A 23,104-nucleotide genomic window follows, 5' to 3' on the forward strand; every position below is an offset into this window, starting at 1 on the left:
CACTTTGTTTATGGATCCATAGCACATTGCTGCCCCAATACCATCAACACTATAACCCTCCCCAAAGCTACTTAAACCTGCACCCTAAATCAGAACACATCCTTGGGTGAGGAGGTGATGTTGAAGTAACGTGCCATGGGACAGGGTTTGGCAGGCAGGGCCACTGTGGAATTCAGCAGCTGGGTAACAATCCGACTCGGCCCCCTCCCCATCTATTCCCTATCCATCCTCCTCTCTGTCAGTATGAAGGAGAAATGCTCCATTGAAGACAACTGGGTAAAGTAGGCAAATAAGCTTCCGTAAATGGAATGGAATCCCCTCTGTGGATTCTGATCTCGAACTTAAGCATGAGAATAGCTGATGCCGTATTCTGACCGTAACTTAATGCCCTAATAATTCTACCACCTTTACGCTCAAGGAAACTATGAAAAAAATTATGAAAAATCAACTTTATTTTTCCGATAGAAATAACACCATTCTCCATGCACTGTCATTTACAAATTGATAAGAGCTAGGTAACTGAGTAATGCGTTTGGATAAGGGGATTGTAAAAATAAATGACAATTGTTTAGATCTATTTTACCTTCTGATCTCTGGAGACAAATGTGAAACCAGTCATATGGCAGCAAACTGAAGCATATAAACTTTCCCACAATAAAGTTTATGAAAATGCTGTGCCATTACGCATAATTTAAATTGTACGGCCTTAACTTGGAGGGATGGGCCCGCTCTTGAATGACTTAAATATACCCTGACTTCCTCTGTTTCCATCATGTTAAATATTAGCCACAGTCAGTAGGCCTAATAACCACATATTTTACTGTTAGTTCCCTTCAGTTGGTACAGCCTACATAATCATTTCATTTACTTGGTTCTTCGGTAAATGCCGTCGCAGCCATGTGGTTGTTTCTGAGGATCATTAGTAATAGTTGATATTATAAAAAGACATGTAGGCTAATGAAATAATTATGGAGCAGAGCGCAGACCAAGCCATGACAGTTTGAAGCCAACGCACGGCGCAATATTTTGCTGTGTCTAAGTTCCATGGTTAGTGCAGGCAATAGGCAAGGCTACTATTGTACACTATTCTCCCCATTACATGTACACTAACCTTCCAACATTACCATGGGTTGAAGAACAATGCAGCATTTTTCAGAATGAATCAAACCATTTTTCTTTTGTGCGTAAAAGCCCTCCTAACCTGTTTATGATTCATAAATACTTTCCTAACCCTAATAAATCTACAAGATGAGAATATTTGTAAAAACTACCAATTGGTGCTGAAACAACGACGAATATGTCAGTATTTCCATGGCTTTCTTTCATTGATCCCTAATATGATCCCTAACTGTTCTCTAAATATGTCCTATTGACTGTGTCGACCAAAGTCAAACTAAAAAAGGTACACGGTGTTTAAAAGGAATGGCTGAAGATAAAAATGTACTGAAAACACAGCAAGTGGGATGGTTTTCAACAGTTGAATTACATTTATTCAGCAAGGGAACCACGTCTGCAAAGGCCATGAAGCACCTGCATAAGGTAGGTCTAAACACCAACTAATGAGAAGTGCGTAGGAATGGAGAGCGCAAGAAAGGCTAAATGTTCTACGGCAGAATCGGGCCCCAACACTCTTCTGGACCTGTGCCATATCAGGAAGAAAATAGAACTGTAGCATGATGTACTAAATAAAGTTTTCCATTCTAAATAATGGATGAGAGACTATAGAAAAACATCAAATATATATTTTTTTTAACTTGTCAAAAGGGACATGGGAGTGCTGCTGTCAATTCATGCAAAACATTAGATTTGGGAACAGCTGTGGGTTTTCCTCTGGACCCGCATCACATTGAACATCTCAGAACTTAGCCTCTAAAAAACAGAGTCTATGTCCATATGCCGTCACAATGACCTTAAGACATTCAACTCGATGACAAACTCTACACCATTGAATATTTTGGTAAGCACTGAAAGCAATCACTGACCAGGGAAATATATTTTTCCTAAAACTTTATTGACATGTTAAGAAAGACACCATGTTGCAAGTTGTAGCTTGACTCTTCTTTGGGCAGTCAGACACTGCTGACCTCAAAAGCACATCAACAGACCGTGGAGCTCAGTCCTAGACCTACACATCGTCTCACCACTGAGCCCTCCATCAGTCTCCGAGAGGAACAGGAAATCACATAAATAAACAGCCTCCCCTCTTTTCCCTTCACACAGAGCAGAGTGCCAGGGCTGGGGTCAATTCCATTCCAATCATTTGAAATGGAATTGACTCCAACCCTGCAGAGTGCATATTATCATTACACATACTTCAGAATTTAGTTACACACAACACTCACACTAATGTTGTGCGGGTGGCTGGTGCCTGGATTTTGTGTGCATATAATGTGTGAGTTTGTCTGTGTGTATGTTCACATAGATGCAACCAGATTGCACTTTTGTACAAAGCTTGAATGCTATGCACCAGTTGTTGAATAGTACAATTACAATAGTTTTGTAACAACTTCAAATTGCATTTTTAAAAGACATATTGGTCCATCTTCTCTGCAGGTTGCCGAGGACACGCAGAACCGAAGTCACCCCCTGTTTACTTTCAGAGAATTCCCTCTTTCCTACTCCAACCATCCTGATCCCCCTTCCATTGAGCAGTGTTCGACTTTCCTCACCTCCAATCCCAGACAGCACCCCTACCCATCCACACTACACTTACCACAAGACTCTCATCCGCACCCAGACATACTTCCTCAGTGAATAAACAGAAACACTAAACTGCACCAATGCTTGATTAGAGACCCTGCTCACCTGCAATACAGAGCTACAGACGTTACTCCGTCGTAGACCTGAAAACGTCTGTGTTTTCATTGTGTATTTGTGAGTACAGGTGATTGTGCTATGTTGAGATGACCCACAAATATATTGACTTTCACTTGCATGCTGGAATCAACATCAACGGTATTAATGAAGTCTTAGAGCGAAGGTAAAAAAAATAAAAAAAGCTTTCATGTTTCACAGTATCAATGGGGTTCTAAGTCTTACTTGCTCTTCACACACACAGTCTATTCTTGCATCATCAGACTAGCTCCAACCCCAGTGCAGACACAAAAGGGCTCTGGGACCCTCTACACAGCATCCTTAGTACCTGTGTGACAGACAAACAGACAGCAGGGACCACAGCATCACTGGTCTACACCCATCAACATCATCCTCAGCATTCAGTCATTTCTATCCCTGACATGATTGCTTTCAATGTTTGTTTGAGAAGTGTGATTGCTTGTCCTGCTCTTCTAGGGAAGCAGTCCTGACCTGCAGCCCAGATGAATTCATGTGCTCCAGAGTGCTCTCCGACTTTGAAAGATTGTTGGTTCAAAAATAATGCCCCCCCCCCCCCCCCCTCCAAAAAAAAAAACGTATATTCTAAAACACGAGGTAAGGCAACAGAATAACAATGTCCTCCTTGAAACAAAAATAAAAAACAATATATACCAAAGACCCCTCAATGGTCTGTGGGATTTATCAATATTAAAAAAAACAAAAAAACAATGTGGAACAGGCCTGGGTATCATTCCAGAGCCTCCCTGTCCTGTCTCTTTCCTCTAAACATTGGACACAGCGTTGGAGTCCCGCGCCTGGCGGATCCCGTATAGCCACTTGATGACGCGAGCATTCCTCTCGATGACTGAGATTCCGTAGGGGACACGCTCCCCAGGTCGGGCAGGACCCTCCTCATCCTCGTCCTCCCCCTGTTCCTGGGCCTGCTCACACTCAGAGCTGGGGGTGCTGACGCTGCGCATCTTGGACACAGACACAATGTCTGAGCTGGCCCTGGCGAAGCGCTCCACTCCCCCCATGCCCTCTACCTCCTCTGGGTGCAGCCCACAGTAGTTGAAGAAGCGCTCCAGGTCGGCTGTGGCTCGTGAGTACCGGTCGCTCAGGTCAGACTTGGAGCGGTGTAGGGAGGGGTGTTTACGAGCCGAGCCGGGCCGAGACCCCCTGGAACTGGCTGAGGACATGCGGGTGAAAGCAGGAGAGGCTGGGGGCATCATACCGGCCCCGAACACCATGGGGCTGGGAGGCAGGTAGGGTGGAGAAGAGGGGAGAGCCTGCATGGGGGTGAGGGACAGAGGTTTAGTCTGGGGCTGCTGTGGAGGAGGTGGTGGGGCCTGTGGCTGGGCTACCTGGGGCTGGGCAGTCTGTCTGGGCTTGATCGGAGGCCGGAGGTGGGTCCTCAGGGGCTTCCTCACCTCAGCCTGGGGCCTAACATCCACCCTGCGCACAGTCACTGAGTTTGGAGTGCTGTAGGGCACTGGCACCCCCACCCTGATGCCCCGTGCTGGGACAGGAGGTGGCAGGCGGCTGGGCTCGGCAGGGGAGGCCTGGCTGTTGTTGTTAAAGGGAGAGGTGGAAGAGGAGGATGTGGAGGAGGTGTTGCAGTTATTAACATGTTTAAAGTCGTTCAGGACTCGGTTGCTCCTCTCCTGGTCAGCTAAGAGTCTATTCCCCATGCTGTTCCCTCCTGATGAAGGAGAGGAGGCGGAGGGCGAGGAAGGGACGGGAGACGGGGAGCAGTGCAGGGGTCCATCACACACGTTGATGAGGTTGTTGAGGATATCCAGGTTAAGAGGGGGTCCCCTCCGCCACCCTACCCCTCCTGTGTTCTCTGAGTCAGCCGGCCGCCGCGGGACCTTGCGGGCCGGGGGGGCATTGATCCGACACTGCAGCATCATGCCCGGGGACAGCAGAGGCTTGCGGATGATGGGTGGTTTGACAGGCTCCTGCCTGGTGAGCACCACCTGCTGGCTCTTCACATACTTGGCCTTGTCCGCCTCCAGACGCTCCACCGCGCTCAGCTTACGGGCTCCAGGCTCCGCGGGTCGCCGGAAGTAGTCGGGTCCCTTGTTGAGGATGCGGAAAGGCATGGCTGAGGTGAAGGGGACTCCCACCAGGCACCCGTCCGAGGGCCGGAGGGTCTCTACAGGCATTTTGGGGTCTGAAAGAAAAGCAGAGAGAAAAGTAAAAGAGTGAGACAGTAATGGTCAACGTCCTTTTCGTGCTCACAACTGTCTCAAGCCAGAGAAAATAGGTGTTTTGCACGGCCCCTTTATCCCCCCCTCCTTCTCACCCAAGGACCAATTAACTTTCTTACCGGTTTATCTGCTACTGCTGCTGCTCTTACTTCTCCTTTTCTTCTTCCTTTCTTTACGTCGTCACTATCTGTCCTCTTCACTGAAAGGCTAATTGTGGAACAGGGTCACCATGGTTCACATTCCACATCAGTCGGGCTCAGTGACCCAACGGGGGCAGATCCTGGGGCTAGCTGCCGCTGGTTGGTAACTAGATCACACAGGCAGACTGACAGAGCAACTCAATCTCCTGATCCTTCTGTCCGTCCCGGAAAAGCAACAGATCTGGTAGTTCCACAGATTATCAGGGTTCCTGGAGTGAAGCTCCAGCAGGGCTCCTGGAGAGGAAAGAGAGAGAGAGGAAGACTGTCAGACTAACAGGAGAATCGCCCTGTAACGTTACTGCTCCACATTAACAAACGCACACTGGAGCACTCTTAAGCAAAAGGACAGCAGACCGGCCGGCTTTAATACGCCATCCGACTCCTCCCCTAAACACACTCACTGCCTCCGGCTGCTGAGTCCCAATGCAGCCAATCACAGGCCAGACAGGGAATCTCAGCAGGGCAGGGAGGGGTGGAGGTTGGGAGCTACGCTGCTATTGGCTTTAGTCAAAGGATTTTGACCAATTGCACCCCTCCCCCCACTGACAACAAAACAAACTGAATTTTCATTCAAATTAAATTATTTGAAAGGGAGAAGAAAAAAGGGGGAGAGGTGGGTAAAAAAGCTGCAATATTTTACATCAAACAGGGTCTTATTAAAACATTTCAACATCCTCAACTGCTCCACTTGTTCTGCTCTTTGTTCAACACTATAGCCATACAGTGAGAGAAAGTATGTGAAGAAATATGAGAAGAGCAAAACTGTAAAGACATCAGCCGATCAAGTTTCATATCCTCTCAATCTCAGGAGCATCACATCTTCCTGGTAAAGATTGGACTTTAAGTACTCTTAATACATGTGGAGAAAGAAGAGAATTGCTCCCTTGCTGTTCCCATGTCTATGCTCACAGCCGATGACAGCTGCTCTCGTCCACCAATTCTGTCTCCTCCTTTCTTGATCCCCAGTTTCAGAGGAATTGAAAAGCAATTCCGAATGTAATTTTTTTTCATTACAGTTACACCATCAAAGCCCCGGATTACATCACACTGAGCGTTACTGCTGGCTGGGCTCATCTCTTTCCCCTTATCACCACCATGATCATATTCCGATGTACATTTTTTTATTAATCTTTTAATAGCCTTGCTGTCTCCCAGAGCTCATGTCCCCCCTCTCCAGCAGCATCAGAGAGAGAAAGCAGGACCGACAGGCATCAGCCCGTACTACTAACAACGCACACGCCTCCTTTCATCCTCTGCATGTGACAAACCAAAAGGAGAAATCTCCACCGAAATAGAGCATAGAATTCTAGTAGGAAATGCCTTGATATGCCACATCCTGCTATGAAATAATGTAAAATGTAGTATGACCCTGAGTCTACCAGTCAGCTACCAAAACTTAGGGGAATGGATAGATATGAACATAGGAATGGAATGGTTAGTGTACCGTACAGTGTGCAAACACTCAAAGGGTCTGTATAACAGGTGAGCCATAGGGAGCATGGAGAGAACAGAGAAATAACAGGAAGGACGTGACTGTAATCATGACAGTGGCACATAAAACAAGGTTGCATTGCCTTGTGCAGTTCAATCTCTTCTCACACACCTGTCTCGAAGAGGCAGGTCTTTTAATAGCTGGCACAGTTGCTCAGGCAGAGGGGTGAGGTGGCTGGCAGGCTCTCTGGTGTCTGTGCTAGACCCCGACCCAGTCATCATTCACATCCACACAGTTACTGTACAGCGCTTCAAACATGCAGGCGAGGCTGCAACCCTACAGGGCCACTGACATACACATGAGGGCAGGACACTGTCAAACACTCCAACACAGCAGCTGGTGGTCAAAGGCTAGACCAATCTCAGACAGACAGTACCCTTTCCAGAACCCACATTTTCATTCAGACAAGAGACTCAGTAACCCCCCTGACCTAAATCAACTGCCCAATTAACTACCACAAGCCTGCTAGTGTCTGGTTACCATTATTGTATGGTTACACATGCTGGATGTAATCACACAAACAAATTACTGTTCTGGTAATTATCATAAACCTCTCCTGTTCCTGGTGATAAGAGAGGGTAATAATTTTCTTCCTGGACGGTGCCACTGCCTACCGCCCATATAAAACCCACCCTAACAGATGGCATAATCCTGAAATCCACTCTCCATCCCCTCGCTTTGTTATCTGTGCCCACAGCCAGTGATACGGCTATGAATCCCAAATGCTGTGTATTAACAAGGAAGGCGTGTAAACACAACCTACCCATCTCTTCCTGAAGCACCAGCCATTGTCATTCAGAGGTAGATCCACAGTTGTTGCCGCATTTACAAATGAAGATTTACCCCAGTGTTTTACCCAAAAGGCTCAGACTTTTGTTTTCGTCACAGGCCAGCACCCGTGTCTCACTGGGTCATGGGTCCAGCGGAGCTGCACTAACTTGGAGCCCAGGCAAGGCCCATGGTACTTCGAAGCTGGCATCTACGTAACAATATGGCTAGATAAACTTTTAAAAAACGCCACAAAGGTTGTTGATTCTGGCCGCCACAAGTCTTTAGTGTCACACGCCTGATGGAAACACAATAACACTGGCGCTAACATTAACATAAAACACTGGCGACACCCTGGTGCGAGGGTAAAGGCGTTCCACATGCTTCCCAGAATCAGAATGAGATCTCCTTGGCAAAAAAGCCAATTAATGACAGACTTCTTGACTTTTCTTAGATTAATTGTGACTATTGAGGAATTGTCCTGGCTACAGCGTCTCAAAATGGACAAACAGTACTATTGCCGCTTTTTTCTCATTTTTTCAAGCGACGGTCTTTTAAGGGAGCATGTGAGCCCATCGTTCGGGTAGCCAGCCGAACTAAAGCAGTCTCATTGGAAAGGCACCAACACAGTGCAGGTCCATAACCTAACAATGCATTTTGGGTGTGGTTGTGTAAACGTCAATGTCATACTGGTTTTGGTTTTTGTATTGTTGTTTATCACTTGTTTTCTTTGGTGCAAATAAATTCAACTTTAACTAGTTCCTGCCCCAGGCTGAGGTGTGAACTGATCTAATAACTAGAGGCCCTCAGCAACCTGGCAACTGTACAGGGGGGGGGGGGGGGGGGGGGGGGGTTCGGGGGAAAGAACGGGCCAGGAATACCTCCTGTCAGAAATAAAAACACCTCCAATTGCATGACATGCTGCCTGCCTGGCTGAACATTCAACTACATCACTCACTGTGGTTGGAATGACCACAAATGGAGAATGGAAATAGCTGTGCTCTCCCTAACCAGGCTCACAGCAATAGTCTACCTCTTTCGTTGAGTGTACCGTTTTTCATCCAGCTGATGATTAGTGGAGAATGCTATGCCTTATGAGAAAAGCACATGAAGCCACAGGTGCTCCATCTATCTGTGGTCAGCACCAACCCAGTGGCCTCTTGCTGAAAGGAAAAAGCAGCCCACAGAGCACATGGCAAGAGAGCCATGAGGGGTAATTACAAGGGAATTATGTGACTGGAAGCAATTTGCTTCTCCCATAATATCTATCATGTGACAGAGACGGAGACAGAGAGCAGGGGGTTTTAAGAGACAGTGAGGAAGAGGTCAGGACTGAACAGAGGAATTCCTGAAGAATACAGCCTTACAATTCATATGCTTCAGGATAAAGAGGGCTTCCGTCAGGCAGTGGTGCTATTGTAAAGGGTTAAAGTGGAAGACAGTAGCCTTGGAAAGCAGTTTCAAGTCAGGAGCCAAGCGGGCCTGCCAATCAGGAGTCAGTTGGTTTCCCTAGTAGCCCTGGCCTGCTGGACATTGACCTCAGAGTGAAGGACAACAACAGGGGTGCCACCTTCTACAGAAGAGTCACGACAGAAAGAGGGGGAAGCGAAGCTGCCATTGGCCGTGGTTTCTCAGGTAGGCTACATCACACATATAGAAGGAAGCAGTGACTCATTTCACAACAGGAAACGTGACCGAGATGGATATACAAACAAACACAGTGAGATGGTGTGACTGACTGTTTGTCCTGCTGGACTGAGAGGCTAGAGGACCCTGCAGAGCTGTGAACTCACCTCACTTTGCGGAGCTATGTATGCATTGGCCTTCTCCACTAATCTAACAGGCCAACTACAGAGCAAGGAAATGTATAAAATGTCAGACTTGATAACCTCACTCACAGCAAAAAGTAAAACCTGTAAAAAGACCAAAACCAAGATAGCTCTACTAAAAACAACCATTGGCAACCCAATGGATAGCACAGAGACTGTCACCACTAACCCCACCACCCACTGTGCTCCAGATTTATGGTCACCCAACAGTTCAGAGGTTATCAACCACTGTCTCCAGGGGGTGATTTAAGAGGTTTTACTGGAGTAAAGAAGATAAGTTTTCCCAGGAGAGGACTGCTGCTGCAACTCCACAGTATCAGCAAATCTCATGGGATCTAAAACCGGTAACCTTATGGCATAGGGTCAATGTATATATCCTCCACACACATGTTGAACTGCATTAAAAGTTAGGCTAATGCAGATTGGGCTGAGAGATGGATGGCGAGAAACCACATACTAGAGAGTGTCCGTTAGGGTACAAGTACAGATGTTCTCTGTGCCTGCCAACACCCCCGCCCTAACAATCACACGCCCAGCAGGACAAAGTCAACAGAGAGTCAGATTAGAGCTAGTCATTGGAGCATAACTCCCCCTCTAAACCATCACTGTCTGTCTATGGCTTCAGGATACAAAATCCCATTCACAATTACATACACTGGAGATCCCAACTGACCGTCTACTCTACTGCCCCCCACCCCCCTCACACAGAAAGATGTCGCACGCAAACATGCACACACACAAAATACATCCTTCACACTTTCCCACTGACCCATCTCTCGCTAAACTGAGCAGTGTATAACCGTGTGTGGCCTAGGCTAAATGAGGAGGTAATGAAACAACAGCAGGTGGTACAGCGCTCCCTAGGGGAGCTAAGCTCTGTAGCGCAAACATACGGACAAAGACATCTGTAATTTGTCCACATTAGCCCACTAGGAAAAAAGAGAAAGGGGTTCAAAGAGAGTTCTGAAAGTAGGGCCTACCAGGAAAAACACTCATTAGTCATGTTGACAGAGGATTAGACAGTGTTCCATATAGCCCATATCACCCTAACAAATCAAAGTGTTCCAACTCAATCTCAATTGTCATCTCTCTATTATAAAATGTTCACAAGCATTCGTGTTTCTCTGAAAACCCTAGGGCTCAGTGTTCAGTCCCCTGCTGAGCAACCTTACGACCCTTGCGTCCCTCCTCATCATGACTAATCTTAATGTTAGATAACACAGTATAGAAAAGACAATTACACAGCCCTGGCCTTTACTGTGGTAGCTCAGCCTAAGGGGAAAGAGATAGGGAGTACAAATCCCCCCTCAGCAATGAATGTATTCCAAAATGCAGGCGCGGGCGCAATCACATAGACATGTCCCTAGCCAGCCAGCCAGTAATCACAGAGACGTGATGCTGGGGAAGAGAGTGGCCGGGCTGAGTCGTCGGCGGTGCCTCAGTGTTGGCTTTGCCAGAGAACCCCACAGACACGCTTCGCAGTCATCATCCAATGATTAACCCCTGGAATCCCAGGTTGTTTTGCCATATGCAGGCAGAAAGCCCAAAGTGCCCCTGAGAGAGTGGGGATGTTCTGTTTGTTTTAGCTGAGGGCCAGAGGAGATACGGCCACTATACACTAGCCTATACACACACAGGCTGACGGCAGAGACAAAACATTCCCCAGCCAACATGCGATTCTGACTTAAAGCTACATTACCCCAACTGCCCTACATGATTATCGTCACCATGGTTTTCAACATGCTCATTCTCAAATGCATTGTTGGCAAGAATGTGTTTACTCTTAAATTCTTCCACTGCCATACATACTTTCCCCCAATTAGGGAAAGAGATGATTGTCTTGAAGCAGAGCTGCCAACTTTTATAATCAAGGCCAGTATTTAGGTTAGGAAAATTCAAACAACCATGAGACCACAGGAGCCAGAGAGGATGGACAGCGGCTGTGTCTGATGGATAGAAGTCTCCATACGATAGGTTTTCACTACAGTCAGAAGTTTACATTCACTTTAGCCAAATACATTTAAACTCAGTTTCACAATTCCTGACAATTAATACTAGTAAAAATTCCCTGGCTTAGGTCAGTTAGGATCACCACTTCATTTTAAGAATGTGAAATGTCAGAATAAAAGTGGAGGGAGACTAAATTTCTGCTTATATTTCTTTCATCACATCCCCAGTGGGTCAGAAATGTACATACACTCAATTAGCATTTGGTAGCATTGCCTGTAAATTGTTTAACTTGGGTCGAACATTTTGGGTAGCCTTACACAAGCTTCCCACAATAAATTGGGTGAATTTTGGCTCATTCCTCCTGACAGAGCTGGTGTAACTGAGTCAGGTTAGTAGGCCTCCTAGCTTGCACACACTTTTTCAGTTCTGCCCACAAATGTACTATGGGATTGAGGTCAGGGGTTTGTGATGACCACTCCAATACCTTGACTTTGTTGTCCTTAAGCCATTTTGCCACAACTTTGGAAGTATGCTTGGGGGTTATTGTCCATTTCGAAGACCCATTTGCAACCAAGCTTTAACTTCCAAACTGATGTCTTGAGATGTTGCTTCAATATATCTACGTAATTTTCCTTCTCATGATGACATTTATTTTGAAGTGCACCAGGCCCTCCTGCAGCAAAGCACCACCACAACATGATGCTGCCACCTCCGTGCTTCACGGTTGGGATGGTGTTCTTCGGCTTGCAAGCGTCCCCCTTTTTCCTCCAAATATAACGATGGTCATTATGGCCAAACAGTTATATTTTTGTTTCATCAGACCAGAGGAGATTTCTCCAAAAAGTATGATCTTTGTCCCCATGTGCAGTTACAAACCGTAGTCTGGCTTTTTTAATTGCGGTTTTGGAGCAGTGGCTTCTTCCTTGCCGAGCGGCCTTTCAAGTTCTGTCGATATAGGACTTGTTTTACTGTGGATATAGATAATTTTCTATCTGTTTCCTCCGGCATCTTCACAAGATCCTTTGCTGTTGTTCTGGGATTGATTTGCACTTTTCACACCAAAGTACGTTCATCTCTAGGAGACAGAACGCGTCTCCTTGCTGAGCGGAATGACAGCTGCGTGGTCCCATGGTGTTTATACTTGCGTACTATTGTTTGTACAGATGAACGTGGTACCTTCAGGCGTATGGAAATTGCTCCCAAGGATGAACCAGACTTGTGGAGGTCTAGAATTTTTTTCCTGAAGTCTTGGCTGATTTCTTTTGATTTTCCCATGATGTCAAGCAAAGAGCCACTGAGTTTGAAGGTAGGCCTCAAAATACATCCACAGGTACACCTCCAATTGACTCAAATTATGTCAATCAGCCTAACATAATTTTCTGGAATTTCCCAAGCTGTTTAAAGGCACAGTCAACATGTTACCTTCTGACCCACTGGAATTGTGATACAGTGAATTATAAGTGAAATAATCTGTCTGTAAACAATTGTTGGAAAAATTACTTGTGTCATGCACGAAGTAGATGTCCTAACCGACTTGCCAAAACTATAGTTCGTTAACAAGAAATTTGTGGAGTGGTTGAAAAACTAGTTTTAATGACTCCAACCTAAGTGTATGTCAACTTCCGACTTCAACTGTATACTGCAAAATTACAAATTACATGCATCTAGTTACAAATGGAATGTGCTTCGGGTTAATATGAATATCATTTACATTCTGGAGTACAAAAGTTACTTCCCATGAGTCAAAGTTTGGTTACCTAAAATAACAGAACACCCAAGCCCCCTGGTGTAGAATCAAACAAACACAAACCACTTCTAAACACTCCGGCTGTTTGGTCAGCTCGTCCAGATAGTCCTACTTACTTGTGTGTCCACGAGTGGAATCCTCAGCGGAGTCTCAAAGATCTGGACAAGAACACTGGAGAATCAAGCCCTCTAGAATGAAAGCTGACTATGAGAATGTAGAGCATGCATCTGGGTCCTGAGTGAGTGTGTGTATGCGGAGTTCTGCTTGAACACAAACCTGTAGAGGCTGGTTCACTCCCTCACTGAAATACTCCTCCTCCTGCGCTCACTCCACCCTTTGCCTTGAATCAGGAACAGCCACTCTGGAGGCAGGAAGCAGCCAGGCAGGGCCTCTTCCTCAGTCACGTGAGATCCCTTACACTTTCTTCCCATTTAAAGGGTTAGCCGAGACACATTTTCCTTTACCTGTTACAGATGAGCAAAGGAATGGTCCCAGTGAAGGATTCCAGTAAACTGCGAAGCAAAATTTAAAGCATCATTTTTAACCATCATAAAATAATTTGTCCCTAACAAACCCATGAACAAATAATCTCTTAACCATTCTATGGACTTTCACTTTCCCCAGAGGTTATTCCAGCTGAAAAACACCTCTGGTCTGTTAGACAACGTGATATACCTCAGAGAAAGCTGGGTGAAAGACAAGAAAATCACATGCCGGTGTGGCTGAGGATATAGCTTGTCAGTAAGCCTGGTTGGCCTGTGTTACAGCAGCAGTCCTACTGGAAATACATGGAAAGGACTAGGCTGTGTTACCCAGCCCTGTGTGAGACTATATCCAAGTCCGTTCATATCAGCAGCTTGATGGCTTCCTGTAAGCAAGGCCCAGACTTTACAGTACTTCTCTTCTACGGTCCAAAACATGCACGTCTTGCTTATTTATGGCCAACCGATGTGTAGGGTGGGGTGCTATGGACAGGGCTCTGTGGGTAGAATTATGAAACTACCCTCTCATTTTCCTGACACAGCACAGTGAGAATCGCACTGGCCTTCCACTCAAAATCACACTAGCTAGCTGTGTGTGTATGGTAAAGAACATCAACACTAAAATAGTGTAATATTTATGTCATGATTTAAAAACGTCCAGTTAATAACATTTTATCCCAGCAAATAATGTCCTCTCTCTCAGGGTCTCATAAAAAAAATAAAAAGAGCACAGCGAGACCAGGCCGATCAGAGAAATCTGTCTTGCCTCTCCCCGAGTATGTCATCTGCAGAACTCCAGCGACGATCGGTGTGGGATCCCTATGATCCCACACCGCCTAAAGCTGAACCCCCTGCAGACAGACCGTCAAGTTACCGTCTCTCCTCCTCCATCCTCTGCTGCGTTGAAACCGACACCACTCTGCCAGGGGAACAAGCTCAGCAGAGGAACTACTGAACATCAATAACAACTTCCAAAGTGTACCCAGTGGCTATGGTAATGTATCGCCATGGGAACCCAAGTGTAGTTGAGCGTACCCGACAACTGCTCCTGTTCCACCTGCGCTAGCCGCAAGGTAGGTGTCAGAGGATTTAACGGAGTGAGTGTATGATTGGTATTCTCCCGCTATAACAGCTACTGTATGGCTGACTGCTACATCAGATTCTCCATAACAATCCATGTTCTGCATTTTTTTTTTTTTTGAGAGTGAAAAGGCATATGGGGGGTGCAGGTTCACTATTACAGCAGCATCAGCCCAGCTCCCACAACAGATAAGCCTGGCCTCAGGGCTCAGACACACACACATTCCACAGGACAGACTGTAAGCCAGTCTGACGCGCTCACATTACTGTTCCATATTACACATCAGCATGCCCAAGCAGGCCCTAGCTCTAACTGTTGTGGAACACACACACACACACACACAACAGCTGTGGCAGTCATTGAATATTGGATTATGGTAGTTGACCAGCAAAATGGCTGTGGTCACCATATATACACACACACACACACACACACACACACACACACAAAATGGCCCGGAGGCCGGACATCCCGCAACCTTGTTTAAATGGACAAAAAAAGTGCTTCTCTTTCAAAAACAAGGAAATTTCTAAGTGACCCCAAACTTTTGAATGGCAGTGTGCACACACACACACTCACTACATTCAGAAAGTATTCCAATCCCTTGACTTCTTCCACATTGTTACATTACAGCTTAATTCTAAAATGGATTAAATACTTCTTTCCCCTCAATCTAAACACAATACCCCATAACGATGAAGGGAAAAAAACAGGTTTGTAATCATTTTTTGGCAAATTTATTACAAATAAATAAAAGGAGAAATAATAAAAAGACCCTTTGCTATGAGACTCGAAATTGAGCTCAGGTGCATCCAGTTTCCATTGATCATCCTTGAGATGTTTCTACAACTTGGTTGGAGTCCCCCTGTGGTACATTCAATGAATTGGACATTATTTGTCTATTATTTGTCTATATAAAGGTCCCACAGTTGACAGTGCATGTCAGAGCAAAACCAAGCCATGAGGACGAAGGAATTGTCCGTAGACAGGATTGTCAAGGCAACAGATCTGGGGAAGGGTACAAAACAATTCTGCAGAATTGAAGGTCCCCAAGAACACAGTGGCCTTAAATGGGATTAGCTTGGAAGTACCAAGACCCTTCCTAGAGCTGGCCGCCCGGCCAAACTCTGTCGGGTGAGAAGGGCCTTTGTCAGGGATGTGACCAAGAACCCGATGGTCACTCTGACAGAGCTCAAGAGTTCCTAGGTGGAGATGGGAGAACCTTCCAGAAGGACAAACTTCTCTGCAGCACTCCACCAAGCAGGCCTTTATGTTATAGTGGCCAGAGGGAAGCCACTCCTCAGTAAAAAGGCACATGACAGGCCGCTTGGGAGTTTGCCAAAAGGCACCTAAAGGACTCTCAGACCATGAGAAACAAGATTCTCTGGTCTGATGAAACCAAGATTGAACTCTTTGGCCTGATTGCCAAGCGTCAAGTCTGGAGGAAACCTAGCACCATCCCTACGGTGAAGTTCTTGGTAGCAACATCATGCTGTGGGGATGTTTTTCAGCGGAAGGGACTAGGAGACAATTCAGGAGAGGGTAAGATGAATGGAGCAAAGCACAAAGAGTTGGGCGAAGGTTCCCCTTCCAACAGGACAATTACGCTAAGCACACAGCCAAGACAACGCAGGAGTGGCTTCCGGACAAGTCTCTGAATTTCCTTGAGTGGTCCAGCCAGAGCCCGTACTTGAACCTGATCAAACATCTCTGGAGAGACCTGAAAATAGCTGTGCAGTGACGCTCCCCATCCAACCTGACAGAGCCGGAGATGATCTGCAGAGAACAAATGGGAGAAACTGCCCAAATACAGATGGGTATGACGCTACAAGCTTGGCACAAGAAGATTCAAGGCTGTAATCGCTGCCAAAGGTGCTTCAACAAAGTACTGAGTAAAGGGTCTGGATACTTATGTAACATTTACATTTTTGTGATAAAAACCCATTTTTGTTTTGTCATTATGGGGTGTGTAGATTGATGTGGGGGGGAAAAAACAATGTAATACATTTTAGAATAAGAAAGCAACAAAATGTGGAAAAAGTGAGGGTCTGATTACTTTCCGAATGCACTGTATATACAGTACCAATCAAACGTTGACACCTCATTCAAAGGTTTTTCTTCATTCTTACTATGTTCTACATTGTAGAATAAAAGTGAAGACATCACAACTATGAACACATGGAATCATGTAGCAACCAAAATAAGCGTTAAACAATTCTTCAAAGTAGCCACCCTTTGCCTTGATGACAGCTTTGCACTATTGGCATTCTCTCAACCAGCTTCACCTGGAATGCTTTTCCAACAGTCTTGAATGAGTTCCCACATATGCGGAGCACTTTTCGGCTGCTTTTCCTTCACTCTGCGGTCCAAATCATCCCAAACCATCTCAATTGGGTTGAGGTCAGGTGATTGTGGAGGCCATGTCATCTGATGCAGCACTCCTTGGTCAATTAGCCCTTACACAGCCTGGGAGGTGTGTTGGGTCATTGTCCTGTTGAAAAACAAATGATAGGCCCACTAACCGCAAACGAGACTTGATGGCGTATCGCTGGAGAATGCTGTGGTAGCCATTGTTGGTCAATTTCTTCAACACATGATCAGGTTTTTCTAATTATCAAACATACATATATGTAGTAGACGGGAAACATACTCTTTGTTTAAGTATTACAATTCTCCTTTAGTAATACAATTGTAGGCAGAAGTTGATACAGAGTACAGTATATGATAGCTCTCCCCAGGTTCTGAAAAGTGTCTAAGACATCCTGTAACTTATATAACCTCTCCAGTTCCCCTTTGCGTGACTTTCCCTGGCAACATTTTAATAAATATAACCTCCCCCTGACAGCAGCAACCATCTTGTCAGCAATTAAAAGCTCAGAAGTGGATTTGACTGAAACTTGACCTTTCATGACAAGTATAAGTATAAGTACAAGATGAATGAGTCTAAGCATCTTCTGAAAGGCGGCTGTTTTCATCAGGTCTGCAGCAGCCTTGTGTTCTCAGAAAACCAGTCGTATTCTCAGAACCTCAGCCACGGTGGGGCCCAGACGGTTTCCGCCTTCTGATAGTGTGTGAAGGGCACAACACTCAAAACAGGTGTTCTCACACACACACACACGTCTCCTGAGAGGAGACCATACAGTTTATCATAAAACTTATTAACCCTTTTTAAAAAAAGGTATGAGGCCTTGGTTTAACCCCTTCACCATGCTAGTTAAGTGTGCCTTGAACTCTAAATTAATCACTGATAATGTCACCAGCAAAGCACCCCCACACCTCATCCTCCATGCTTCATGGTGGGAATCACTTATTCGGAGATCATCCATTCACAAAGACACGGCGGTTGGAAACTAAAGTCTCAAATTTGGACTCATCAGACCAAAAGGACAGATTTCCTCCGGTCTAATGTCCATTGGTTGTGTTTCTTGGACCAAGCAAGTCTCATCTTATTGGTGTCCTTTAGTAGTGGTTTCTTTGCAGCAATTCAACCTTGAAGGCCTGATTGACACAGTCTACTCTGAACAGTTGATGTTGAGATGTGTCTGTTACTTGAACTCTGTGAAGCATTTATTTGGGCTGCAATTTTTGAGGCTGGTAAGTCTAATGAACTTATCCTCTGCAGCAGAGGTAACTTTCTCTCTTGTGGCAGTCCTCGTGAGAGCCAGTTTCATCATAGCACTTGATGGGGTTTTTTTGCGACTGCCTTTTCAAAATCTTTCACATTTTCCAGATTGACTGACCTTCATGCCTTGAAGTAATGGACTGTTTTTCTTTGCTTATTTGAGCTGTTCTTGCCATAATATGAACTTTGTCTTTTACCAAATAGGGCTATCTTCTGTATACCAACCCTACCTTGTCATAACGCAATTGGCTCAAATGCTTTAAAGAAGGAAAGAAATTCCACAAATTAACAAGGCACACCTGTTAATTGAAAAAAAAAAAAAACTGAAAAAAATTGTCATAACGGGAAATGTAAGTATTTACACTGAATAAAAACTGTCCCATGTTTCATGAGCGGAAATAAAAATGTTATAAATAATCGCAGAAATGTTCCATACTCAAGAAAATATTATTTCTCTCAAATTGTGTACACTAATTTTACATCCCTGTTAGTGAGCATACCAAGATAATCCAAACGACAGGTGTGGCATATCAAAAAGTTGATTATACAGCATAATTATCACACAGGGGCATCTTGTGCTGGGGATGATAATGCACGGCCCCATGTCGCAAGGATCTGTACACAATTCCTGGAAGCTGAAAATATCCCAGTTCTTCCATGGCCTGCATACTCAGACATGTCACCCATTGAGCATGTGTACGTGTGGGATGCTCTGGATCGGTTTGTACAACAGCCTGTTCCAATTCCCGCCAATGTCCAGCAACTTCGCAGTCATTGAAAAGGAGTGGGACAACATTCCACAGGCCACAGTCAACAGCCTGATCAACTCTATGTGAAGGAGATGTGTTGCGCTGCATGAAGCAAATAGTGGTCACACCAGATACTGACTAGATATCTGATCCACGCTCCTACCTTTTTTTAAAGGTATCTGTGACCAACAGATGCATATCTGTATTCCCAGTCATGTGAAATCCATAGATTAGGGCCGAATGAATCTATTTATATTGACTGATGTCCTTAGATTTTACTGAGTTACAGTTCATATATGAAATTGTTGCATGTTGCGTTTATATTTTTGTTCAGTATACCTGTGACTTGGCAGAAAAAAAGTGCATTCTTGCATTCCCCACAAAATAATCTTCAATCCATAACAGATTTTTATGCCTAGACTAATCGTTCAGTAGATAGTTGAGGGTGTTTTGTTATCACTGTTGCCATCTTATTCGCCCTTCAGAGTCAAAACTTTAGCCATCTTTTCGGCATGCCATAACTATTATACCTTCTGTTTGGCTTACCTTTGATACAAGAAAAGAGAGATGCAAAAAGAATCTCAAACTCCAAACAGAGTAGGGCGGTAGACAGACAATCTCCTCGGTCCTCAGCTCAGTGTCAAGGGCAGAGTCACCGACCCCATTCCAAAGTGTTCATAATTTAGGAGGGTGAGGGGCCATGCCTCTCTCCAAGCTGTAGCTAGGGAACCTATACTATACTCTCAGCCTGCCTGAGAATGTTGTATAGGAATCACTCAAACTGTATTGAATTGCGGTGGGAAGTGTGGTGGGATGTTTTACGGGTGGCTTTTAAAACATGGTGTGTTTTAATCTGACAGTTTAGTAGTTAAAATGAAGTTGCATAATGCTGTGGTGAGTTGACTGGTGGATTACTTGGCTGCCAGCGCACTCTCATCACATGGTAGATGACAGAGTCAGCAGCCCTGACAACAACCAGACTCAGGCCAGCCTAACACAGTCAGCCACGGAGTGATATGCCTAACATCTTCACATAACTATTACCCCACCTGCAATGTGGGGGATTTCCTATTCAAGCCCACAAAATTACAAATCACCCACACTTTTTCTAATAGCCTACTCTGTCCCATTCATGCTATGTCAAGTGGGTCAGAGCACAGAGTTTGAAATCAGGTCTTTTTTAAATTAAGTCTGAGCTCATAGGCCAGAAGGTCAAAACGAGCAGGGTAATAACTGCACTAACCCAGATTGTTAGTCACATTTTGATATTGTGAAATCTGGTTGTTACCCCAAAGACATTTTACTCTGTGTGTGTAGTTACTCAAGGCCCTAACAGTGTGTGTGCGACAGTTATTGTAATAATACTGACATCTGCTACAGGCTTTAATCAGACAGGATTTAGGACAGACAGACCAGAAATGTGTGTGAAAAGGATACTACTGCAGCTCCTAAAATGTATTATTTTTTCATGCCAAAAATGAAAACAAGGAAGCACACCAAACTCTTGGTTCCTTTAAAAAGCTACTGTGTGTAAAATGTTGTTCTATAATTTGAAAAATAAAGGCAACATGACTCTGGATGACAACATAATGAGTCATGTTTGTTTACACCATTAAAGCTATATTCCTAAAAAAGTTAAATCTGTTTCGCCCGCCCCCCTTGCCACGATATTAACAAGTACTGTGATGCTGGTATCGTCCCAGACCGACTAAAGAAAGAACACATATTTACTGCTGTTAAAACAACTGAGCGTGCAAATCCGATTTAGGAAAGACTCTACCATAAATTAATTCTAAATAACAGCCATATAAATACACTGTTGCAACTTGTCTGTGTGTAGGCTACATTATGGCTTAATAAAGCTTTTCTATGGTTCATTGCTAAAGCTCGAAATCACTCTGGCACTTCCCGAAGAGTTAAAACATCAAAGGATCCCGAGAACGTTAACACAACACGTGTTGGTATCCAGTCTCACAACTATTGAGGACGTAGCCAGCAGGCTCCCTTTTAGGGAGGAGAACTTCAGCCCTTGCCTTGCACAGAAACCAGCGTGCAAATACACCAACGGGGACATTGAGAAGTAACGTTAGGCCTAGCCTAGTCCGCTTCCTTCCCGAAACCACCCCATTCATTTGACACCCACCTAATGTCCTGCATGGAGGGAACACCCAACACACCTATCTCAACAGTTTGAGGATAACAACTCACATAGAACACGCAACATAAAGTAATGTGTTAAATTAACGTACCTACAGGGTCCACTACTAATGCCAGACACACAAGTCACCTTTCCAGTCAACACAAGTTAGCCAGTTGGCTGACACAAAATTATTTTACGCCTTTCTCTAGTCCATTTGCTTGGAAAAAGGTGTGCAATCACAACAACATGATAATGAAACAATGTAAATAATATGGTTCTAAAACCCAATTTACTAGAATAGACCCACTCTCATGCCCACAGTCTGTCATTCATTCTGGTTGTAGAAAGCTGAATTGGAATGCAATGAAATACTGTGTAGATAACTTACTCACTGTGTGTCTCCGAGTGCGTTATGACTAATCGTTTTCGATGCTTTATCAGACTCATATGATAACGCTGTAGGTAAGTATCCATCGTCGGGGTGGTTGTAGATCAAGTGCATAAGTATGGGAATTCAATATTGGCGCGGAAGATACCAACTCAAGCCCATTTAGTGGCAATATAAAAAAAGTCAGGTGTAATTTGTCTTCAATAATCAAAACCCTACAAATATCACACATATGTTTTTAAGAACAAATCCGATGGCATTGCTTTAGATTAGGACTAAATGTTGTAAATACGCTCAAGGCATGGGATCTTGTTCACCCCTCATTATGTCCCAATTTGGTATGCCCACAATCCGCCATTGGTCAGTTCCCAGTTTGGAAGATGCATTGTCGACTGCTTGGAGACCGCTCTGCGCAATAAAATTGAGTATTATTAAGTTTATTGGTTGCATACAGATTTGTGTTATCGCAGGTGCAGCCAAATGCTTGTGTTTCTAGCTTCAACGGTGCAGTAACACCTATAGCAATAATATAATTAAAATAAACAATACACAAATCCATAAATGGTTTTAAGGAAGAAAGAAATGAAGACATAATAGAATGAGCAATGTCAGAGACTGGAATAGATATATACCGTACCAGTCAAAAGTTTTGACACCTATTCATTTAAGGGGTTTTCTTTATTTTTACTATTTTCTACATTGTAGAATAATAGTGAAGAAATCAAAACTATGAAATTACACATATGGAATCATGTAGTAACCAAAAAAAAGTGTTAAACAAATCCAAATATATTTTACATTTTAGATTCTTCAAAGTAGCCATCCTTTGCCTTGATGACAGCTTTGCACACTCTTGGCATTCTCTCAACTAGCTTCATGAGGAATGCTTTTCCAACATAAGGAGTTCCTGCATATGCTGAGCACTTGTTGGCTGCTTTTCCTTCACTCTGCAGTCCAACTCATCCAAAACCATCTCAATTGGGTTGAGGGGTGATGGTGGAGGCCAGGTCATCTGATGCAGCACTCAATCACTCTTCTTCTTGGTCAAACAACCCTTACACAGCCTGGAAGTGTGGTGGGTCATTGTCCTGTTGAAAAACAAATGATAGTCCCACTATGCGCAAACCAGATGGGATGGTGTATCGCTGCAGAATGCTGTGGTAGCCATGCTGGTTAAGTGTGCCTTGAATTCTAAATAAATCACTGACAGTGTCACCAGCAAAGCACCATCACACCTCTTCCTCCATGCTTCACGGTGGGAACCACACATGCGGAGATCATCCGTTCACCTACTTTGCGTCTCAAAACAACGTCTGGGCATACTGCCAAATTGCAGCTACTGATAAGTGAGGATTTGTACAGTCAGCCACTTGCATGAACAAATAAATTGGTTTATAGAACAGCACATGAATATAACACAGAAATTAGTTATAAGAAAAACACAAACATGAACATTTCCCTTACAAGACCAAAGGACAGATTTCCTCCGGTCTAATGTCCATTGCTCGTGTTTCTTGGACCAAGCAGGTCTCATTGGTGTCCTTTAGTAGTGGTTTCTTTGCAGAAATTAGACCATGAAGGCCTGATTCACACAGTCCCCTCTGAACAGTTGATGTTGAGATGTGTCTG

At 44.5% G+C, this 23,104-nt stretch overlaps 1 protein-coding gene across 6 annotated transcripts; it reads right to left on the reverse strand.

Moving 5' to 3' along the window:
- Nucleotides 1-1,990: 1,990 nt before the first annotated feature.
- On the reverse strand, nucleotides 1,991-21,593 carry LOC110532255 (protein FAM110A). Of its 6 annotated transcripts, none has more exons than XM_021615985.3 (4): nucleotides 21,476-21,581; nucleotides 13,290-13,477; nucleotides 5,147-5,461; nucleotides 1,991-4,990 (listed from the first exon to the last, which is right to left on the reverse strand). In XM_021615985.3, exon 4 carries the CDS (start codon nucleotides 4,980-4,982, stop codon nucleotides 3,597-3,599), a length of 1,386 nt encoding a protein of 461 aa, XP_021471660.3. In that variant the 5' UTR covers nucleotides 4,983-4,990; nucleotides 5,147-5,461; nucleotides 13,290-13,477; nucleotides 21,476-21,581; the 3' UTR covers nucleotides 1,991-3,596. The 6 variants fall into 6 exon arrangements, with proteins under 6 accessions (XP_021471660.3, XP_021471662.3, XP_021471661.3 ...); XM_021615987.3 differs by having other exon boundaries at nucleotides 21,480-21,574; XM_021615986.3 differs by having other exon boundaries at nucleotides 13,290-13,525; nucleotides 21,476-21,574.
- Between the last annotated feature and the right edge of the window lie 1,511 nt (nucleotides 21,594-23,104).

Source organism: Oncorhynchus mykiss, chromosome 9 (genome assembly GCF_057628025.1).
Source record: "Oncorhynchus mykiss isolate SJ-2025 chromosome 9, ASM5762802v1, whole genome shotgun sequence".
Classification (NCBI taxonomy): domain Eukaryota; kingdom Metazoa; phylum Chordata; class Actinopteri; order Salmoniformes; family Salmonidae; genus Oncorhynchus; species Oncorhynchus mykiss.